Here is a 23,307-nt window from a genome sequence, read left to right as displayed (position 1 = left end):
ATGTTGCAGGAAAATAAAAGGAGTGGGATATATCCAAGAGCGGACAGAAACGTGATGGGTTGAATTGCATACCTCATAAATACATGCTGTATGAAAATAACACGATGGGTATCGTGTATTAGTCAGTATACTGAATGATCCAAATAAATTGAACTGTGACCCACAAATCATGTATAACCCATCCCTGCCACCACCAGCTACATAGAAACTGTGGAAGCCTTGGACTGTCAGCTGAACCCACACTTGCTTTGGAGGAGATGTGAAAGGAGAAGAGAAAAAAATTGGTGTTTATTCTTACAATCCCTATTTTTAAATTCACAATGATTACAACGGACTAGAATTCACTAAACAATACTATTGTCAGAAATACTGAAAATGACTAGTGTACACAGCATTGCTCTTTGAGCAAAACTCCCTTAAAAGCTTAAAGGAAAAATATTCAGAGAGATGCTTAAAAGTATTACTATTGTAACAAAATATTCAGACTACAATAAAGAAAACCATAAGACACAGAAGCAGAATTAGGCCATTTGTCTCATCCAGTGTGCTCCACCATTCGATCGTTGTTGATTTATCTTCTCTCTCAAATCCATTCTCCTGTCTTTCCCTGTAGCCTTTGATGCCCTTACTAATCAAGAACCTATCTGTTGTAATGTGAGTATTATTAAAAGTAAGTTAATACTACTCGGGAAGCTGTTGGTAGCCAGAGGCCGGATCCAGGGTTGGCGGGGTCTTTACTTCTGCTCTTTTTACTCCCAGTATGCATTGTATATAGTTCCTCCACCCAGGCCGCATGAGGTACCTGGAAGCCTCTGTATTGTAAATATCATTTGCTGTCCCAGATAAAGATGCTCTTTTGGCCATCAAGTTGTCGAGTGGTCTTTTTTGTAAAGTAGAAGTTACCACACTATCAATCTCTGCTTTTAATATACCGAGTGATTTGACTTCCAGTTATCTGAGGCAATGAACTCTACAGAATCCCCACCCTCTGGCTGAAGAAATTCCTCCTCATCTCCATGCTAAAGAAATGTCCTCCTTTTCCGAGGTTGTGCCACTGCTCCCAGACTCTCCTATTAATGAAAACATCTCTGTGCACACTCCATCTAGTTCTTTCAATATCTGCTACATTTCAATGAGATCACCTAAACTCTAGTGAGTACCGGCTCAGAGTCATGAAACACTTTCACTCCCGGGATCATTCCTGGGCACTTCCCCTGGGCCCTCTCCAACGTCAGCACATCCTTTCTTAGATTTGGGGCCCAGAACTGCTCGCAACCCTCACAATACACCAAATGTAGTCTAACCAAAGCCTCCACATTTTCAGAACCATTTCCAAGTGTATTTTGACTTCCAGGACTCAATATTTCAGTAACCTTGTGTGAAGTAGAATAATTCAGTTAAAGAAAATGCAGCCCAAAAAGAGATTTAAAAATATATATAGCCAATTAAGGTCTATTACTTTTATTATCAATCTCTTCACTACATGCAAAAGGCCATACTAAACTAACAATTTCCAGGCCAGAAATACACATGGAAATGTCTGCAGCACTTAAGATGGTTAATTATTTTATTATGGGAGTTATATGATCTGGAGAAACTAGAGTGTAGTAAATTACTCACATTGGAATGTTTTTTTCTTTCAAGCTTTGTTTCATAGTCTGTAGAACCGGATGTAAAGACTACATCATAAGTCTTTGATCTGAAAACCAAATATTTTTAATTATTTCTACAGGTGATTAGCATTTACAGGAGTTTTTGTCCAAAATAAACAATCAGTTGTTTACCAGTTCTAAACTGGAAATGGCAGCGACCTTAGGAGGGTCCAAATTACAGACCTTATGTATAGAGAGACCTTGGTGTGTTAATTCCATAGCTCAATGAAAGTGGTAACACCGGTGGAGAAAGTAGTGAAGGTGGTGTCTGATATGCTTGCTTTCTTAGGCTGAGGTATTGAGTAGAGAGTTAGGATGTCATGTTACAGCTGTACAAATCATTGTTAGAGTACACTTTCGTATATTGTGTACAATTCTGGAGGCCATACTGCAAGAAGGACTTGGTGGGAATATAGTGCAGAAGAGAGATTACCTGGTCCTCCTTTCCAGGTAATGGAGGACTGCAAGTTATAAGATTGGATAGGCTGCAATGCGGAAGCTGAAGGGTGCTATTATATACGTTTATAAAACTATAAGCCACATACATAGGATGGATAAGTCTTTTCCCGTGGAGGGCTGTCTAGAACAGGAGGACACAGGCTTAAAATGAGATGAGAGAATTTAAGAGATCTGAGGGGGTGAGCTTTCCTACAGAGGGTGGTAATTACCTAGAACGAACAGACAGTGGTACAGGCAGACACAATTACTATATTTAAAAGGCATTCAGACAGGTACTTTGATAGGAAAGCTGTAGCGAGATACAGGCCTAAAGCAGGCAAATGAGATTGGTGTAAATGGGCTTTATCGCTCACATGGATGGGCTAGGCTGAAAAGGCCTTTCTCTCGTTGTGTGATTCTCTGATAAACAACAGTTATCAATTTAGTGATGAATGTGAAGACTGGCACAACAGTGGCACTCAAACAGTTCAGCAAACCTTTGCTGCAGAATATGCAGATACAACCTAAATTTCAAAGCAGTACAGCTAGACTAACAGTGCAAATTCCCTTTCCCCAAACCATATATAACCATATAACAATTACAGCACGGAAACAGGCCATCTCGGCCCTTCTAGTCCATGCCAAATGCTTACTCTCACCTAATCCCACTGACCCGCACTCAGCCCGTAACCCTCCATTCCTTTCCTGTCCATATACCTATCCAATTTTGCTTTAAATGACAATACCGAACCTGCCTCTACCACTTCTACTGGAAGCTCATTCCACACAGCTATCACTCTCTGAGCAAAGAAATTCCCCCTCATGTTACCCTTAAACTTTTGCCCCCTAAGTCTCAACTCATGTCCTCTTGTTTGAATCTCCCCTACTCTCAATGGAAAAAGCCTATCCATGTCAACTCTATCTATCCCCCTCATAATTTTTAATACCTCTATCAAGTCCCCCCTCAACCTTCAACGCTCCAAAGAATAAAGACCTGACTTGTTCAATCTTTCCCTGTAACTTAGGTGCTGAAACCCAGGTAACATTCTAGTAAATCTTCTCTGTACTCTATTTTGTTGACATCTTTCCTATAATTTGGTGACCAGAACTGTACACAATACTCCAAATTCAGCCTTACCAATGCCTTGTACAATTTTAACATTACATCCCAACTCCTATACTCAATGCTCTGATTTATAAAGGCCAACATACCAAAAGCTTTCTTCACCACCCTATCCACATGAGATTCCACCTTCAGGGAACTATGCACTAGATCACTATGTTCTACTGCATTCTTCAATGCCCTACCATTTACCATGTATGTCCTATTTGGATTATTCCTACCAAAATGTAGCACCTCACACTTATCAGCATTAAACTCCATCTGCCATCGTTCAGCCCACTCTTCTAACTGGCCTAAATCTCTCTGCAAGCTTTGAAAACCTACTTCATTATCCACAACGCCACCTACCTTAGTATCATCTGCATACTTACTAATCCAATTTACCACCCCATCATCCAGATCATTAATGTATATGACAAACAACACTGGACCCAGTACAGATCCCTGAGGCACACCACTAGTCACCGGCCTCCAACCTGACAAACAGTTATCCACCACTACTCTCTGGCATCTCCCATCCAGCCACTGTTGAATCCATTTTACTACTTCATTATTAATACCTAACGACTGAACCTTCCTAACTAACCTTCCGTGCGGAACCTTGTCAAAGGTCTTACTGAAGTCCATATAGACAACATCCACTGCTTTACCCTCGTCAACTTTCCTCGTAACCTCTTCAAAAAAATTCAGTAAGATTTGTCAAACATGACCTTCCACGCACAAATCCATGTTGACTGTTCCTAATCAGACCCCGTCTATCCAGATAATTATATATACCATCTCTAAGAATACTTTCCATTAATTTACCCACCACTGATGTCAAACTGACAGGGCTATAATTGCTAGGTTTACTCTTAGAACCCTTTTTAAACAATGGAACCACATGAGCAATACGCCAATCCTCCGGCACCATCCCTGTTTCTAATGACATTTGAAATATTTCTGTCAGAGCCCCTGCTATTTCTACACTAACCTCCCTCAAGGTCCTAGGGAATATCCTGTCAGGACCCAGAGATTTTATCCACTTTTATATTTCTTAAAAGTGCCAGTACTTCCTCCTCTTTAATCGTCATAGTTTCCATAACTACCCTACTTGTTTCCGTTACCTTACACAATTCAATATCCTTCTCCTTAGTGAAAACCGAAGAAAATAAATTGTTCAAAATCTCCCCCATCTCTTTCGGCTCCACACATAGCTGTCCACTCTGATTCTCTAAGGGACCAATTTTATCCCTCACTATCCTTTTGCTATTAATATAACTGTAGAAACCCTTTGGATTTATTTTCACCTTACTTGCCAAAGCAACCTCGTATCTTCTTTTAGCTTTTCTAACTTCTTTCTTAAGATTCTTCTTACATTCTTTATATTCCTCGAGCACCTCATTTACTCCATGCTGCCTATATTTATTGTAGATATCTCCCTTTTTCCTAACCAAGTTTCCAACTGACACCTTTTCTGGAAATTATACAAAAGAAAAATTAACTCAGTGCGGTGAGGTGGAAAAGCCAAGAATGATAAATATGGTCCACAAGATGGGAGGGAGGAATTATAGAATAGAATTTAGTAACCATGTTTATTTACACAGTAACTCAGAGAACTGTTCATGATTAAGATAACAATGGGGGACATTCAATTAAGACAAATCATGTTCATGGTGCTTAAAATACAAATAGAGCATCTGAGTGAAGATAACAGAACTTTAGGCAATTGTAGGGAATGTGGTGAACACTACAAATGGATCCTGATATGATCAGGAAAAGAACAGGATATACTTAGTGAAGCAACCAAGGAATCTGTGGTTCTGACTAACTCAGCTCACTAAATTATATCAATTTGCTAGATTCGCTCTTTTAAAGTTCCAAAAGCATTATGAAGCTGAAGGGGAAAGGGGCCAATAGAAGAGACAGCCAGAATTACAGCAAGGATGGCATAATTTCTTCAGGGAAAAAGACAGCCAAATCTAAGGTACTGCTTAGCCAAAAGGCCATCCCCTGAGGTAGACGAGAATGCAAATCACCTCAATCCTTAATGCAGTATCTTAAACCCAAATAAATTCGGTTACTTGTGTCAATCTTCAGAACACAAAATGAAGACGGTCGCTAATGATTGCATAATTCAGTTTGCTTCTCCATTTTTCAGCCAGTAGGGCAGTTTCCACATGAAGGCAAAAGGCCAGCCAACATCTGGATGGCCTAGCCAAGAGATACTGCCTCACAGGTCCAGTGACACAGGTTCAATGCTGACACCCATTACTGTTTGAGTGGAGTTTGCACTTTCCCTCAATGATCATATAAATGGGGAGTTAAACAAATTAACTAATAAAACTGTTTGATTTTCTGAGGAACAATACAAAACGAAGTTTCACTGGCATAACAAAATTTAATTTGACAACAGGAAAAGTTAAATGTCAAAATATATGCATGTTCAAATGAAATAAGTACTAATACTTCCCTGTCACTAACTTCTTCATGCTGCATTATAAAATTGTGTCACAATTGACTACTTTGTTTTTATATAGAGCACTCTCAAGATTTGTTCTTCAGTAATATTATACACTTCATAAGCACAAAAGACCGCAGACGCTGGAAATCCAGAGCAACAGACACAAAACACTGGAGGTTATCAGCAGGTCAGGCAGCATCTATGAAAATGAATAAACTGTTGACATTTCAGGCCAAGAGCCTTCATTAGGCCACCTGCGGCTTTCATTTAATTAAAATCAACGTGGTTAGGATGTATGTTGCCTGTTATTGAAAAAGGGGTTTGTGTTGCCAGTGACCTCTTCTATTCAAGTGTTCAGATGGGTTATACATAGTTTTGTTCGATAGTAGAAACCGAAAATCAAATGTTTTATTTGCCAGTCTTAAGTTTTGTACTGGCAATTGAAGTGAGAAAAATAGATACAATTTCGATCTTTCAGGGATGAGTAGTGGATGAGGTTAAAGCTTCAAAACAACAAATATTTATGGAAGATTTGCCTCAATGCAAACAAAATAACAGAGAATTAAAATACTGAATACCGTGACGCATTCTGTGAGCTTCATTGGAAGCTGTCAAGTTGACCTTACCTGGTTAGACCAGTTTTCTTTTTAGTTTCAAAGATTTCTGCGTCCAGGTTCAGAGACTGTAACTGTTGATTAAGTGACTTGCCATTTTTCTTCGTCTTTTCTTCCAACCCTGCATTTTCCGGCTCTGAGCTGTAGGCAGATTTATAGTTAGATCAACCCAACACAAAAGGAACATTCTACAAGAAAATAATAAAGACAATCCAGTTCTGAGCAGGTTACCATGGCAATTTTGTTATTGCATTGGCGAATTTTAATAAGGTTCACTAAGCTGAGAGTTCACGGTTCACAACTATCCTGTTATATAATGGCATCCATTGATTTTCTGAACAGTGGTGTGTGCACTATTATAATAAGATGAGCCACAATATAGCTGCTTTATACTGCCTTCATTTTCATTTCAATCCAAGAGGCCAACATCTGTGAACTAGCTTTTGGCATGTATCCCAATAAATCTTGCTTTCTCATTTCAGAAGCAGACTTACAAATTGGTTTTATACTATACGAGACCTACACCAATAGTACAAGCTTTGATATGTGGATCTTGTGCAGCCAGCTGCCACCTGAATGCCTTCATCCTAAAATGGTCCAACACTGTTTGCCAGATAATGATCAAGAACGTGATCCTTCGGTGTCTTTCCTTTCCTCACACCCGATATGTCGAATGCATTTGCGATGCCCCAACAGGTTTCTGGCTGAAATCAGCAAACTCAGCTCAGGTCCACATTTGAATTATAACGTTTATGTGCAATTATCTGCACTTAATTGGGTATAAAGGAAAACTGCAGATCGCTGGAACAACACACAATTTGTTGGAAGAGCTCAGCGGGTCAAGCAAGCAGCATTTTCCGGGGGGGGGGGGGGGGGGCAGGGCGACTGTAGAAAGAACTGTCGATGTTCCAGGCTGAAACCCAGCTCTCCAATTACAGATTCCTCCCCGACTCATCAGAACAGTTATCTGTCTGGTTTCACTACTTGCATCAGGGTGATACAGTTAACCGGGTTTTAGAAAATAAAAAAAGACATTTAAATTTATTTATTTTTAAGTTTTCAAGATTATTGCCGATTTTCATAAGCAGTCTGGTCATAGCTTCAAACTATAATCCAGTTAATATTTAAACTGCAAGAAAATAGAAAGATAAATAAAAGTACCACACAAAATACTCCCTGATGTATTCATAAAGTTATTGAATCATATATTGTAAAACTTCAATGATTTAGTAGGTAAATTGCACACTAAATCAATACCGCAGACTTTAATGATTTATGCCCTGTGCTAACAACCAATTTATAAAATACATTTAACAGAACAAAAGATTCCCAGGGGTATGATTAACACATAATATTTGGCACTGAACCAGGCAAGGAAATACTAAAGCAGGCAAACTAAAGCTTGGTCAAGGAAATAGTCTTCGAGACAGCAATAAACATTTAGTGGCAGTCAGGTTTGAGCCGGCACATGGCATACTTGCCTTTATTAGTTGAAGAAATGAGTTACATGTTGTACCTTAGAAAACTAGCTGGGCGAAATCCAGAATAATACATTCAGTTCTGGCCTCCCATTACAGGAAAGATGTTGGGTCTCTGGAGAGGGTGCAACAGAGGTTTACGAGGATGCCACCTAGATTAGAGGTTTGTGTCATAAGGAGACATTGGACAGAGCTGGGTTGTTTCATCTGGAGCAGCAGAGTCTGACGGAGATCTGATAGACGTTCATAAGTTTGAGAGGTAGAGATACAGTAGATAGCTGGTCCCTACCGCCCCCGCCAAAGACTGAAATGCTTAATAACAGAGGGCATGTACTTAAGGTGAAAGGCAGCGTTTAAAAAGGGACATGTGAAGCGAGTTCTTTTTTTAAAAGACTGATGGGCGTTGGGAATGCACTACTGGGGTGGTAGTGGAGGCAAATAGTGGTGTTGAAGCAGCTCTTAGATATACACAATAAGGTGGAGGAAATGGAAGGTTTTGGACACCCTATTGGCATAAGGAATTAGTTTAGTTCAGTATTTGACTACCAGTTTAACTTGTTTGGCAAAACGTCATCTGCCAGTTCCTTGCACCATCCTGTTCTCAGCTCTGGGACTGTTTGCAGCATTCTAGACTGGACATCTAATCAGGTAACTTGCACTTGGTCTATTCAGTTTTTTTTTAAATCTCCCTTTGCTACTCAAGACTAACTTGCTTCCTCTCCTTTCCAGTTCTGATGCAGGGTCCTGGACCTGAAACTTTAATGGTTCCTCTTCTCAGATGCTGCCTAGCCTGGCGAATGCTGTCAGCATCTCCACTTTTTGTTTAAGGATCCATTTTATTATGATACTTGAAATAAGCATTTCCAAATAAAAATACCAAACTTTCACATCAAAAAATTTAACTAGCACACCAACAACCCCAGTACACAATTATTTACCAGTCCCTCACTGCTTACGCTTTAAATTCTTCCATATTGAAGTGCATGAAGTCAAATATCTACCACCTCAGTCCACTCATTTAACCACTAACATCTTTTACAGACAACTGGCATCCTCGTCAATTTATTTTGCCATCTAGTTTTATTTTCGACAATGAACTCTGAAACACTACACCGTTTTCTCATCCAAGTTATTAATATAAAATGACTAGTTCAGGAATCAGGACTGTTCCCGGTGGCATCTCACAGACATCGATCTGCCAAGAAATTACCCATTTGTTCCATCCTTTAATCAACCGTTTTTCCATGACATTTCCTCTAATACCATGAGCCCTTATTTTTTTGAACAACCTTTAAGCAGCACCCTTATCAAACTTTCTTTCAAAAACCAGGTGCTCCCTACCTTCACTCTCACCCACCCCCATGACAGCTTCAAAAAGAACTTGTCAAACAGCATTTCCCCTCTTAAAAGACCACATTGATTCATTAATTATGGATTCCAGCACTTTGCCAAAATAGATGTTAAAAATAAACAATTATTTGAAAGGTGGAGAGAAAACGAGCTGTGGTGTTATCTTCCAATCTGCTGACACTATTGCAGAAATCAAATAATTTAAAAAATTCATCATTAATTTCTCTGCTTTTGAAGCAGCTAACTTTTTTTAGAATGCTATAAATCAGGATATGAGTTTCAATGGATTTGTCTGTCTCTAATTTTTCTTCATTTTCACTTTTTATTGATATTAATTACCTTTAGATTCCAGTTAATTCTTTATTCTACTAATAACGACCCTATCATTGTCTCTAAAGTTCCCAGAAGTATAAATATGACAAATGCAAAAGGTTGGGTGAGGCTAGAACTAGAGGTCATGACTTAAGGTGAAAGGTGAAATGTTTAAAGGAAACAGGAGGGTGCACTTATTCGCATGGAGGGAGGTGCCAGCTGAAGTGGTTGACGCAGGATTTATTTCAACATTTGAGAAATTTGGATGGGAGGAGTATGGTGCAGGAGAATGGGATGAGGCAGAATAATAGTTTGTCATGGACTAGATGGGCCAAAGGGCCCATTTCTGTGTTATAATGTTCTACGACTGATTTTTTAATGCTCTATTCCTTCTTACATAGTAACGTTTAGCAGGATATTTTTTTAATCAAGTGTTTCTATGATCATTTCTTTTCACTTCATTTTTTTGGTAGTAAAGCATTTTAAAAAGGTCAGTACTGTTTGCAAACAGTCATTTCCATTGGAATATTCCTTGTAATTTATAAAAGTAAAATTCTAATGTATATGATTCACACCTAATGTACTTACAGTAGCTTTTATATGCCTAGAACTATTTAGATCCCAATACTGAATTTTCCAAATTCTATATTTATGAAGCCAAGAATACCTCTGCTTTTAGCAGCTTTTTTATGAATTCTATATTACTTGCTATTTATCAAGGCAAACCTGGTTCAAACTCCACATCCTTCCCACTCTGTACAAGAACAGCTTGCACTGATCTAACTGCATACCTCTAAGAACCTCACAGAAACACAAGTAAACAGCTGCCACCGAGGCTTACAAACAGGACAAACTCGGAAAATGACCAAATTTTAGTTTAATGGAAATGCATTAAAAAGCATAAAGTGGTGTGTGTGGGAAAAACGTATGGAGGGAATTCCACTCCTTAGGGCCTTGGGCAACTGAAAACACGACCTCCAAAAGATAATTACTTTTTAAATCAATAGGCTGGAATTGTAGAGGTATTAATTTTGGGAATATTCCTGGAAGATTACATAGTCAGGGACGTGAAAATTTATCAAAAAATTTCAGAACCAACATTTTAATAATGAGTGACTTTATATCAGCCCCAATTCATTACACATGTAGAACTTAGATTGAGGGGTTAGGATGAGTAAGACCAGGTAGAAAATTCATCTGCAAGAGCTATCGAAGATGAAAGATTTCAGCAGATGATGTTACACAAATTACAATTTCACTCCTGAAAGCGTTGGCTCTTCTTCAGGATAAAGTCACTAATCAAGACATCTCATTTAAAAAAAAAAGAATCCAGCCACCTCCTAACTTTTTACATTCCAACAAGTTTGTATAACATTTTCCTGAATTTTAGTCCTTGGATTCTACCATTCCAGTGAATGTACACGGCACTCTTTCACTTCAAATGTGGAGTCCTAAACTGCTCAAAGCAGAGTTAGGTACTGAGGGGTAGTTTTGATGGCTTGGCTGTGATATGATTTAGTACCCACACCGCCCTTAATCCCAAGAATCCTGGACATTCATTCCAATCCTTCATATAAAACTGAACGTCCATTAACCTTTATACCACAATTTTAAACAATTAATTTAGGAATTATTTGTTAATAAAAGTTACAAATGGTTGAAATGGGCAATCTTATGCAAGCTCATCTGAGGTACATTTAACACTTGGAACCACAGTGGTTCAGTTTCAGATGCACCTCAAGAAAGTGGATAGAGACCATGGCTAGGTTTTACAATTGAAACTGCTGGCATTGGTATCCAGCTTCCCAATATTTTTATTGAAGGAAATTCAGAATTGGATCTTAAATAATTTGCAGACTATGCCTTAATTAGAGGCTGTGATGATGCAAAGTTGTAAATGTGGAGACAGGCGCCATGTGCTTGGATGACACAGAGGGAAACCGTGCAAAGTGTTAAATGAGTATTACGGAGTAATGTTGATCTAGCAGATATTAATTCAAACAAGAACTAGTATTGTAAATACGTTCAGGACACTTGCAAATAGCATTCAGTTCTTTATGTAAATTGCAAGCATTAAATTGAAGTTGAACTTGCCCGCAGACTAAGAGATTGCATATGCAACAGCCAACATAACATCATTGGTTTGTGTTAATTGGTTGGATCAAGCTAGGCCAAGTTATTTATACCACTGTGACTGAGTTCAAGCTGGCAGACCAGATGGACGGTGTCACTTAGTATATCAAACATGGTCACAGGTATGAGCAATCAATATTTTCTGTGTACTTGTAGTACTTTGGCACTGTATCATTAGAGGTTTTTTTTTTGAATATTTGTGTTCATTAATTTCTCCCAAAGGCAGTTGGGCCTTCAGAGTTGTCTTATCAATTACAATGTGCTTCCACTATGTATCTCAATGGAACCATCTGTCAACCCCAAAGTATTGAAGTAAATGTCATTGTAATTATTGAAATTGTATTTAATCACCCACTGCCACCTTTGATCTTAAGGGTATAAAAATGTGAAGTATTTCTGAGTGTAAGAACCTCTACTGACAGTGTCTTCAGAGTGATGCCAGGTTGTTGTGATGAATAAAGACTTGTATATCACCAACTTCAGTGTTTCTCTGGTGACTTCAATCACAGTCACAACATAGTGCAAAATGAAATGGAACTAAGATTGGCTCCCTTAAGCACATCCAAGAAAACTGCACGTCTTTCCTGGTTTTACTAAGGACAGTCGCAGTGTGTGCCACAAGCTGTTCTCAATGCTCTGCAGCATGGAGGCACAACAAAGAGTAGATTTCTCCTCATTCCTACATTTAATTTTTAAAAAAAGACAAATCCTTTTGAGCATCATGGTTGACAGTCAGGTCCTCTGCAAATGAATGAAAGAACTGCTGACAGACCATGATAAACAAATTTGGAATCCAGTTTTGTTAAAGGTCAGTAAGGCCAGAAAGAGGAAACAGAAATAAGGAATCAGGCATTCACAAGCACAACAGGTGTAAACAAAACATTTGTTGCTAAACCAACATTGCTAATAAAACTAGTATTCTTGAAATTACATTTTAAAAATGTCAGCAACCCAAAAGCAAGTTCCTATTGGAAAGTCTGCAGAAGCAATTGAGCAGTCAAGTATTTTAAAGATCAAATCAGTAGTATTTTACCCAACACTTTAATATATCATTTGTTCTTGTGAATAGGTATTTTAGTATATACAAAATGTCTTGATATTGTCTTCATTTTCACATATGACCCTAACATTATCCAGAATACTGTATCAGTGAGAGTTAAGGGACTGAATAAAAATTACATTCACATTTACCTGGAAGGAACTTCAGAATATATCCAACTCTTTTCAACTCTTGGTTACAGACTCAAGTGCCCAGCAATTAATCACAATCTGCTCCCAACTGAGGAAAGCAGCTTAAAATATTTCATTCAATTCTTTACTACAAAACTGTGCACATGGAATGTACCAAAGTCTTCAGATCTCCAAAAACCTCCTAGTTGGGGTTTTTCCCAGAAGTAACAACACTTTGAATCAAAGTGCTCCAATCATAACAGAAAAATTCCCTAACAAGAGAGGACCTGCAGATGCTGGAAATCAAAGCAACACACAAAATGCTGGAGGAACTCAGCAGGTCAGGCACCATCAATGGAAAAAAGTACAGTCGACACTTAGGGCCGAGTCCCATCGGCATTTCCAAAATGTACCAATGGCACAATTATTGTTGACAGCATTTCAGTGGTGATGAGGAGGCATACAGGAATGATATAGATCAGGTGGTGTTGCAACCAACAACCTTGTGCACTCAACATCAGGAAGACCAAGGACTTGATTGTGGAATTCAGGAATGAGATCTTGAGGGAAACAAAACACACACTCACACTCATTGAGGGATCAGCAGTGGAAAATGTAAGCAATTTCAGGTTCCTGAGTGTTAACATCTCTAAAGATCTATTCTGACGCTAGCATATTGATGCAATTACAAAGAAGACATGACAGCAGCTATATTCCATTAGGAGTTTGAGAAGACTTAGAACATCAATAAAGATGCTCTCAAAATTTCTACAGATGTACCATGGAGATCATTCTAATTGTATGCATCACTGCCTGGCATGGAGGGGCCACTGCACAGGATCTGAAAAAGCTGCAAACTCAGCAAGCTCATTATGGGCACTATCCTACCCATCAAAGATACCTTCAAAAGGCGATGCATCAAAAAGGCACCATCTGTCATTAAGGACCTCTATCCAGCCTCGGCATGCCCCCTTCCCTCTGTCTGCTACCATCAAGGTGGTGTTACAGGAACCTGAAAACACACACTCAATGGTTGTAGGAACAGGTTCATTCCTCCCTTTGCAATCAGATTTCTGAATGGACAATGAACCCGTGACCACAACCTTACTCTTTTTCTTTTTTTTTTTTACACTACTTCTTTCTCATTGCAATTTATAGTGTTTTAAAAATGATGTATTGCAATCTTACTGTTCCATTCTGGACTCCTTCCTTAGAAAATTGATAAAGTAACAAATGCGCTCAAGTGCCACATACAAATAACTGAAGATCAGCTGGAATGCCAATTAGATAACCTGACATTTAACCTTGATATCAAGGAAGTTGTTCTTCCAATGAAAGGTATAAAGGGAAAAACAACCGTCTGGATATCAAAGCAATGTTTCCACAATTGGATTTTTCATAACTTCCATATGAATAGGAAAGTTTGAGGCACATGGACCAAACGCTGCATGAAAGGTGATTGTTTTGGATGCTGGGAAGTCCGTCATCTGAGTCACGGGACATTGCAGCAGGAGGTCATCAGGACAATCCTACACCCAAACATATTCAGCTGGTTCAACCATCTCCAAATGTCACAAGTGGTGCTCTTTACTGTCAATTTCTTAGGGCTCACTTGCGTTTAATTCCGCTCAGTTAACAAAGTAGTTCCTGTCCATACACATACATTGACCGTATTAACAAACTCAACCAATGATCAGCAAGGTCCCTTGACACATTACTATCACTACAGTCCCTTTCACTATGTACACTGGCAAAGCTGAGACATGGCAGAAACCAATGAGGAACAATTACTACTGTCTTTTGCATCTTCTGTGGAAAGCAATTCATCTCCTGTCTTCCCAAAGCCTTTCCTTTATATAAAAAAGCCCAAGACTGTTATGGAATATTGTTCTTTTGCCCGGATGAATTCAGCTCCAATAACAATGAGCTTGTCAACATCAATGACAAAAAAAACATTTAATTAGCACCTGATCCATCATCCTGAACATTCACTCCAGTACAGGCAGAACCTGCACCATCATCCTCACATTAAACTTCAGTAACTTGCTAAGGCTTTATCCACAGCACTTCCTGAAATTTGTTACTTAGAATGAGAAAAGCAGTGGGTGATCTCTTCTACAAAATTCCCAATGGTTTAAGAGGCTGATTCATCACCAGCTTCTTAATAGAAATACATATGTATTGCTTCCCTTGTTGGTTACTTGCACGTTCAATTAGATATTAAAACAAGAACTGCTTTTAATAAGTTTGCTATTCAATTGAGAGTCAACAAAATCAAAATGATGCAGATTTAAAAGGTATTTAAATAAATACAATATTTTGACTTATTGGCAAACACAAGATGAATGGACAACATGGCAAATCCATTTTCATATTTACAAATAGAATTGGTATATTATTGTCACACATCCTGAAATTAGTGAAAAATTTTTCCCATATGTAATGTTCATTCAAATCAATTCATTACAATACATTGAGGTAGTACTTTGTAAAGTAATAATAATAATAATCAGAATAAAGTGTAACAACTGCAAAGAAAGTCCAATGCAGATGGACAATAAGGTGTAAGATCACAACAGGTTAAGTTGTGAGGTCAAATGTTCATCTTATTATACCAGGGAAACATGCAATAGTTTTATAACAGCAGGATAGAAGCTGTCCTTGAGCTTGGTGGTATGTGCTTTCAAGCTTTTAGGGTTTAGGGATAGGGATGAGTCCAAGTCCAGGTCAAACATCAGTGATTCCAAAAGTTGTGTTACAGATACTGAGGAGACCAGCCTTCTCTAGGTCAGAAACAGGTTCCAGATTGGGTGTCCAGTTCCACATACAGGTGGGAGTCAAGAGGCTTGTAATATCCCCAGGTTGGAAGTCTGTGCAAATCAAGGTCCATGCAAGTCTAGAAATAGAGGCCTGATTGGCAAACATGACTATGTCCAGAGGGCAAAGCCAAATGGTGGAGCCCAGAGCATGGCAAGTCCAGAGGTAGAAGCCTGAAGGTCAAAGACTGAAGGTAGAGGCCCAAAGGAGACATGAAAGCCCGGGTCACTGGGGTTGTAAATCCTTACAAGTCTGGAAGTTCAAACCTGTGACTGACATCCTGGGTTGAAGTTGAAGGCCAGATAACTGAGAATCCGGGGACAAGGACTGAAGGCCTGGAGGGAGCCTGCCCTGGGGATTGGAAGCTTGTCTGGGTGCGTCAGTAGTTGAGTTGGAAGGATGGGAAAGGAGGTGCTTTTGCTGTCATAGCCTCATTTTTGATTATTATTGTTGCTTGTGTTGTTTAGTGGAAACTATCTATATGCTATATTTGCACTGCAATGTGTGGCAACCTTTCTAGCTGCTCCCAGCACATCCTTAGGTGTTTTGGTTGTTAGCACAAGTGAAGCATGACACTGTATGTTTTGATGTACATGTGATAAGTAGTCTGAATGACCCTAAATGGAGAGAGAGAGACTGCAGATGCTGAAAATCTGCAGCAATATACAAAATGGAGGACTGCAGCAAGTCAGGCAGCATACACGGAGGAAAATAGATAGTCGACGTTTCAGGTTGAGACCCATTGTTCCAGTTGATTCTTGTTCTAGAGAATTTGTTTCTCCTTACCCTCCTGAGTTTGAGCATTTTCTAGATATGTACTCTCTACATCTTTCACGAATGGTGGAGAAGGTACAGAGGTCACTTGGTTCAGTTGTGACGGTGGTGGAGTAGGTTCAGTGGAGTTTCACTGGTTTGGATGTGACAGCAGTGGAGGTCCACTGGGGTGGATCTACTAGCGGCGGAGAAGGTGCAGATGGCATACAAGTTGTCCCTGTGCCTGACAGAGGAGGAAAACTTGAAACTTCAAGAGAATAAAGAAGGTTGGTTGGTCAGAAAAATAGCAACGGAATTTAATTCAGATAATGCAACAAGGTAAGAGAATACCCATTCAATGCAAGATTGATGAGAAAAACAACTTTGGCATACTCGTTGAGAAATCCTTAAAAAGGCACCAAGTCATAGATAAAATGACACTTTTTTTGCTTAGTCATGACACAGAACATAAGAACAAAGAAGTTACATTACAATTGTGTAGACCTCAGTTGGGTCACTGCTTTAGCATTGTATATAGTCCTGATTGTCACATTACAGCAAAGATATTCTATTGTAAAAGGTAGATAGAAGACTTTTTTTTAAAACAAGGCTGTTGCCATGATTAGAACAACTTTACTTATAAGATTGAATCGACTGCAGCTGATTTCTTCAGAACAAAAGCTGAGGAGAGACACAGGAAGATGTAAACTAAAAATTTGAGAGGCCTAGATAAAGTAAAGGACTTTTTCCCCGAACAGAAGGATTATAAATTTAAAGTAAATTGGAGAATGATTACAGGAAAGATAAATTTTCCTGCCCAGAAAGTGGTAGGAGCCTTTAACTCACAATCTGAAAGGATTGAAGAATCAATTAAGCATGTAAAGAGGAATTAGGCAAGTCAGCTCTGGTTTTAGCTAGTGTGGACATGAATGGCTTCCTTTTTTAGCAAGAAGGTTCAAATATTCTGATCTGTAGAAAATCAAAATTGTTTTTAAGTGCACCATCACTATGCTGAGAAAGAATTTGGATAATCTTGGATTAACATTATATGCAAATTCCAGCCGGCGTCGGTAGAAAATGAACCCAAACTAAAAATAACTCAAAGTACACATCAACTTGCTTAATTTGGCAGCGCCTTCAAACGTGTTTCATCTGAACAATTCCTTACATCAACAAGTTTAAACAAAAGCCCCGTTCTGATGATTTACTTTCTTCCTGTTGTTCCCCCAACCCTTCAACTGAATACACGCCTTTGTCCGGTTTATGGAAATCAATTGACAAAGTATAATCAAAAGCTTAAAAGGTGAATGCGCGCGGCAGCTGACATTAACTGTTCCTACACAAACTTAAATTGCAATGTTGCTCCTCCATCATGCCCCAGTGAAGCAAAAGAATATTTAACCAGGCGCCTTCTACAGTACATCCCGGATGCTGACAACTGTCATTCAGTCAAATGACAACTCCGTTTTGAAGATGTGCTCCTAATATCTGATGTTTACAGAAATATTCCATAATATTGTTGGGTGTGGGTGGGTGGGGGTGGTGAGTGAAGTGAAAAAAAACATTAAAACGTAAGCCAATGTAAAAGTTGTTCAGAAACGCAATTACCAACCGCTCAATTTTCAAGTAGCTTTTCTACAAGTGCACGCGGACGCCGACGGAGTTGTACAACTTCAGCAAATTACTTAATTTTAATTCAAAAGTACGGCGATTAGCTTTCAGCAGCCGGCGCGGAACTCAGCCGCCTCCTTTACCGCGTACACAGAGGCTGCCTTCTGTCACGGGGATGCACCGGAGCGGCTACCCGGCTTCAGCGGAGCTCGCCACACGCAAACCGAAAGGCCCGGCTCCCCACACCCGAACCAGTCGGACCTTTCAAAAATAAAACTTCATTGTAAGCGAGAGTAAACGCCGCGCTCCCACCCACCTCCCCACGTTCATTGAAGTTTCTCCGATCCGAGGGCTTTTGTTAGCTGGGGAAGCAAGTTTTAAAATTTCAGCTGACTTCCGTCTGCATGTCAGGCTCTGTTGCATCACATCGGAGTTGAAACTTGAAACCAGCTGATCCGCAGCCCGGGTTGCGAGATGATGAGGGAAATAGTGCGATCGCCAGTAACACGAGGTGGAACTAATACAAGTTCTCACGCCACATCAAGTCAGCGGGGAAAAAAAAACTTTAGGACAAAACATCAAGAGAGCAGCGTTTCCCGCCTGGGATAACTCAAGTTCTTATTGCGATCTCAGCACTTCGGGAGTAATCCCAGATACACTTATTTCCTGACCTCGATGCTGCTCTGACTTCGGAAAAAAAGTATCCTACATCGAGGAAACTCTTTTGAAGTCGAAACTGTTTGGACGTTTCCTCACGTGGAAAATGGCAGCCAATTAGTACAAAAGCAGCTCCCACAGACTGCAGATTTATGGCAATGACAGCGAGCTGAATGGCCAGTGTAGACTGGGACATAAGGAATAGTTCTGCTCTTCGGCAGTGATTAGATAGATGGAACTGTATAGCAAGGAACAGGCCCTTCGGCCCGCAATGCTATGCCGAATGGTAAATCAACCATGGACCATGGTTAGTGGTGGGATCTTCCACTGAAGACCAGAAGGGCCTTGGATTAACATCTCATCTCGAACTGAAGAAGTATTCCCTCATTATTATGCAGTAATGTTGGAAGTGGGATTTGTACACATTCCAACACGGCCCCGAAACGTGCACTGTTGTATTTTCCTCCACTGATGAGCTGCCGAGATCCTAGAACATTTTGAGCACGTGAAAGGAGACTAAATCATCGGGGGGGGGGGGGAACGAAAAATATTTAGAGCAATGAAAGAAGCAGCAAGCAGAATTCTCTCTCCTTACCTTTAGTAAAGAGTAGGGAAGAGTCAATCACCTTTATTTATCATACCTATATATATTGTAAGGGTCGTGGGAAAAAGAGGAAAGAAATAAAATTTTGAAAAATGGGCATTTTGACCATGGATTACTCAAATTAATATTCTACACATACTTGAAAACAACAATACAGTTCTTTTCCTCTCAGAGCTAGGCACAGGAGTCATTAAAAACAACTTGTGTATACATTCAACTAGTACAGAATCAGATTTAATATCACTGGCATGTGTCATGAAATGTGTTAACTTTACAGCAGCAGTACAATGAAACATGATAAATATAGATAGATATATAAAACTGAATTACATTAAGTATGCATATGTCCATTAAATAGTGAAGTTAAAATAAGTAGTGCAAAAAAAGTGAGGAAGTGTTCATGGGTTCAATGTCCATTTAGGAATTGGATGGCAGACAGGAAGAAGCTGTTTCTGAATCACTCAAGTGTGTGCCTTTAGGGCTTCTGTGCCTCCCTCCCGAAAGTAACAGTGTGAAGAGGGCATGTCCTGGTGGTAGAGGTCCTTAATAATGGACATCGCCTTCCTAAGGCACCACTTCTTGAAGATGTCTTGGGTTCTATGGAGGCTGACTAATTTTACAAGTTTCTGCAACTGACTTCGATAATGTGCAGTAGCCCACCCCATACCAGAGAGTGATGCAGTCAGTCAGAATGCTTTCCATTTTACATTTGTAATAGTTTGAGTGTTTTAGTCAACAAACCCTTTCTCCTCAAAGTACAAATAGTTTATAGGGATTTTTTTTTTTAAAAAACAATTGTTGCATTCAATTTTTTTTTAAATGTGTTTTTCAAATAGAATTAATGCCCTTATAGAGTGGATATGGAGAGGATGTTTCCTACGGTGGGAGAGTCTAAGATCAGAGGACACAGCCTCAGAATGGAGGGGGTCCTTACTGAATGGAGATCAGCCAGGGAGTGGTGAATCTCTGGAATTCTTTGCTACAGGCAGCTGTGGAGGCCAAATCATTATGCATATTTAAGGCAGAAGTTGAATGATTCTCGATTGGTCAGGTAATGAGGGGATACAGAGAGAAGGCAGAAGATTGGGGCTGAGAGGAAAATTAATGATGATGAAATTGTGGAGTGATCATAATGGGCCAAATTGCCTAATTCTGCTCCTATATCCTGTGGTCTTATATCTGCTACGACTATCAGGTAAAAGGTGCAAAAGCCTGAAGAATAACACCATCAGATTGAGGAACAGCTACTTTCCACAAAATGACCTGCACAATCCCAATCCTACTTCAACAACCGAACACTACAGGCCACCACCTGCACAACCATGGACATGTTTTTAATTGGTTATATACTAACACTTTGTTTTTGCATACAGTATTAAATTGTACATAAACTGTGTCATCAGAATCTACATGTTGTACGTTTTTCATTGTATCTGGAATCTCCCTGTGATTGTGCATATGACAATAAACTTGACTTGTATATTTAAACCCAGTTTCTCTGCTGAAGGGTTGGCTTCTGTTTGTGAAAAACTACAAAGTGACTCAATGTCTGGAATTATCAGATTTAAAGCACTTACCAAGAGTTCAAAATCAGATTTAATATTATTCAGGCTCCTGTACCTCCTCCCTGATGGTCACAATGAGAAGAGGCATATGCTGGGTGATAGGGGCCTTAATGACGGATGCCACCTTTTTGAGGCATCGCTCCTTGAAGATGTCCTGGAGGCTACGGAGGCTGGTGCCCATGATGGAGCTGACCAAGTTCAGAACTCTTTGCAGCTTTTGATCCTGTGCAGCAGCCCCTTCCTCCACACTAGACTGTGATGCAGCCAGCTAGAATGCTCTCAATGGTACGTCTGTAGAAATTTGAGAGTTTCTTTGGTGACATAACAAATCTCTTCAAACTCATAATGAAATATAGGCACTGTCATGCCTACTTTGTAAATGTATTGATATGTTGGACCCAGGATAGATCCTTAGAGACGTTGACACCCAGGAACCTGAAACTGCTCACCCTTTCCACTTTTGATCCCTCTATGAGGCCTGGCGTGTGTTCCCTCATCTTACACTTTCTGAAGTCCACAATCAGTTCTTTGGTCTTACTGATATTGAGTGCAAAGTTGTTGTTGCGACACCACTCAACTAGCTGATATGTTGCTTCTGTATGTCTTTTCATCACCATCGGAAATTCTTCCAACAATAGCTGTGTTGGCATCAAATTTATAAGTGGCATTTGAGCTGTGCCTAGCCATGTTGTCATGGGTGTATAAAGAGTAGACCAGAGGGCTGAGCACTCATCCTTGAGGTGCACCAGTGTTGATTGTCAGCGAGGTAGAGGTGTTATTTCCAATCCACACAGACTGTGGTCTTCTGGTGAAAAAGCGGAGGATCCATTTTTAGAGGAAGGTACAAAGGCCTAGGTTTGGAGCTTTTCGATCAGAAATGTGGAAATCGTTATGTTAAACACTGAGCTGTAGTCAACAGACAGCATTCTGACACAAGTCCAGGTGATCCAAGGTCACGTGAAGAGCCAATGAGATTGCATCTGCTGTAGGCCTATTCTGGTGATAGACTAATTGCAGTGAGTCCAGGTCCTTGCTGAGACAGGACTTAATTCTAGCCATAACCAACCTCTCCAAGCACTTAATCACTGTGGATGTGAGGGTTACAGGACGATAATTGTTAGGACAGCTCGCCCTGCTCTCATTGGGAACTGGTAGGTTTGTTGCCCTTTTGAAGCAGATGGGTACTTCTGACTGCAGCAATGAGAGACTGAAAATTATCTGATCAGTTGCTTATTGTCACTCACCATACATGTTACTTTTCAGGAGCAAACACTCAATTTGTGTATGGGTCAAGCCTTATGGGATTGGGCACATGTGATGGGAGCATCACTGGCATGACACCAAACATCAAATGGTTCTTCAGGAAGGGCTGCAGACTGCCTCCTTAAACTGCTGTTTGTTGTATGGTGAAGATGATCTCTAATGCTGCTAGTGTAAGAGTACGTTTTAAATATAAAGATTTCGGGGAACTTTCTCGATGGCGATATTCTAATCTGCCTGGTTCTCCCCCCCCCCCCCCCCACGGGAATTTACAGCACAGAAAACCATTCTGCCCGTCATAATCATACAGAGCAAGCATGGTATTAAATTTTTGTCCACTTCACAGTTCTTGGTCCAGAGCCTTGAAGGTTATGCATTGAGTTTTCACCCAATTACTCAGGCTCTAGTTGGCAGGTGTTGCAGATTTGTGTTTCTGTAGAGCGTTTTGTAGATTGCACACATTGCAACGGGATGGAGACAGTAAATGCATGGTTGTAGTTGGACCCATCCAGGCAAATGAAGAGTATGACAGTCATCAAAGTGCTCATATGTAGTCAAATATCAACTGGGGATTCACTCCCCGCAGAATAATCCGCTACCTCTCTAGTCAGAGTCACAGTAATTGTGTGAAGATCAGGTAATGGCATGGAAGTATAAAGGCGGATGGTCTCACACTGTCCTATTGGCAACTGCTGTCACCGACGTGTGCCATTGCCAATTACTACCCTATTGTATGCTGGCCGGGACTGCTTCCTTATCTGAAAATGTGAACAAAACTTACCATTGTCTAATCTGCAATAATCACTGGCTCTAATAACTGACAAAGGGAAGGTGAATGGAAAAGAACCACACTTATGACAATGCTTAGAGGAGTACTAGTGATATCCAGGAATACAAAAAGTCTGGCTTCTAATAACCAAAACCAACATCTTTTATTGTAGATATGACTTCAGCCTGTGAAGAGAACTCTCCTCAATTCCTGTTCTCTAGGTTTTATCAGGTCATCTTAATGCTATGTCTAGTCAAATACTATTTCACAATGAGAAAAAGCCTAGGGAACAACGTTTTATATATCTAAGTACTACAATGTTTTCTGGTACTAGTGATTACAACCGTACAAACATTAACGTGGAGATTATAGTTTCATCGGATCTCACAGTATTACCAAATCAAAGGTGACTGTATTGTAGAAGAAGCCATAAAATAGATCTTTGGAGAATGGCCAAAGACAACTTCAGTGTAATTACTTTGAACAAGCCTATTCAACAAGGATATTCTTTGGCACCTCTGCTGAAGTGCTAAGGACAGATAACTAAAGGTCATCAAA

General features: G+C 39.8%; 1 protein-coding gene across 4 annotated transcripts in view; it reads right to left on the bottom strand.

Moving 5' to 3' along the window:
- gramd2b (GRAM domain-containing protein 2B) overlaps nucleotides 1-23,307 on the bottom strand; it is a 117,670-nt gene that overhangs the window by 20,690 nt on the left and 73,673 nt on the right. For 3 of the 4 annotated variants that reach the window (XM_073069660.1, XM_073069648.1, XM_073069656.1), the window contains exons 2-3: nucleotides 6,283-6,411; nucleotides 1,621-1,699 (exon numbers count right to left, since the gene is read on the bottom strand). In XM_073069660.1, the coding sequence (XP_072925761.1) occupies nucleotides 1,621-1,699; nucleotides 6,283-6,411 (208 nt within the window). Of the gene's footprint in view, nucleotides 1-1,620; nucleotides 1,700-6,282; nucleotides 6,412-18,210; nucleotides 18,534-23,307 lie in introns of those variants that run through there. The other variant, XM_073069639.1, reaches the window with a different exon arrangement.

Source organism: Hemitrygon akajei, chromosome 2, assembly GCF_048418815.1.
Source record: "Hemitrygon akajei chromosome 2, sHemAka1.3, whole genome shotgun sequence".
In the NCBI taxonomy this organism is placed as follows: domain Eukaryota; kingdom Metazoa; phylum Chordata; class Chondrichthyes; order Myliobatiformes; family Dasyatidae; genus Hemitrygon; species Hemitrygon akajei.
Note: the sequence above shows the minus strand (reverse complement) of the source record. Positions and strands in the feature narration are given on the sequence as shown.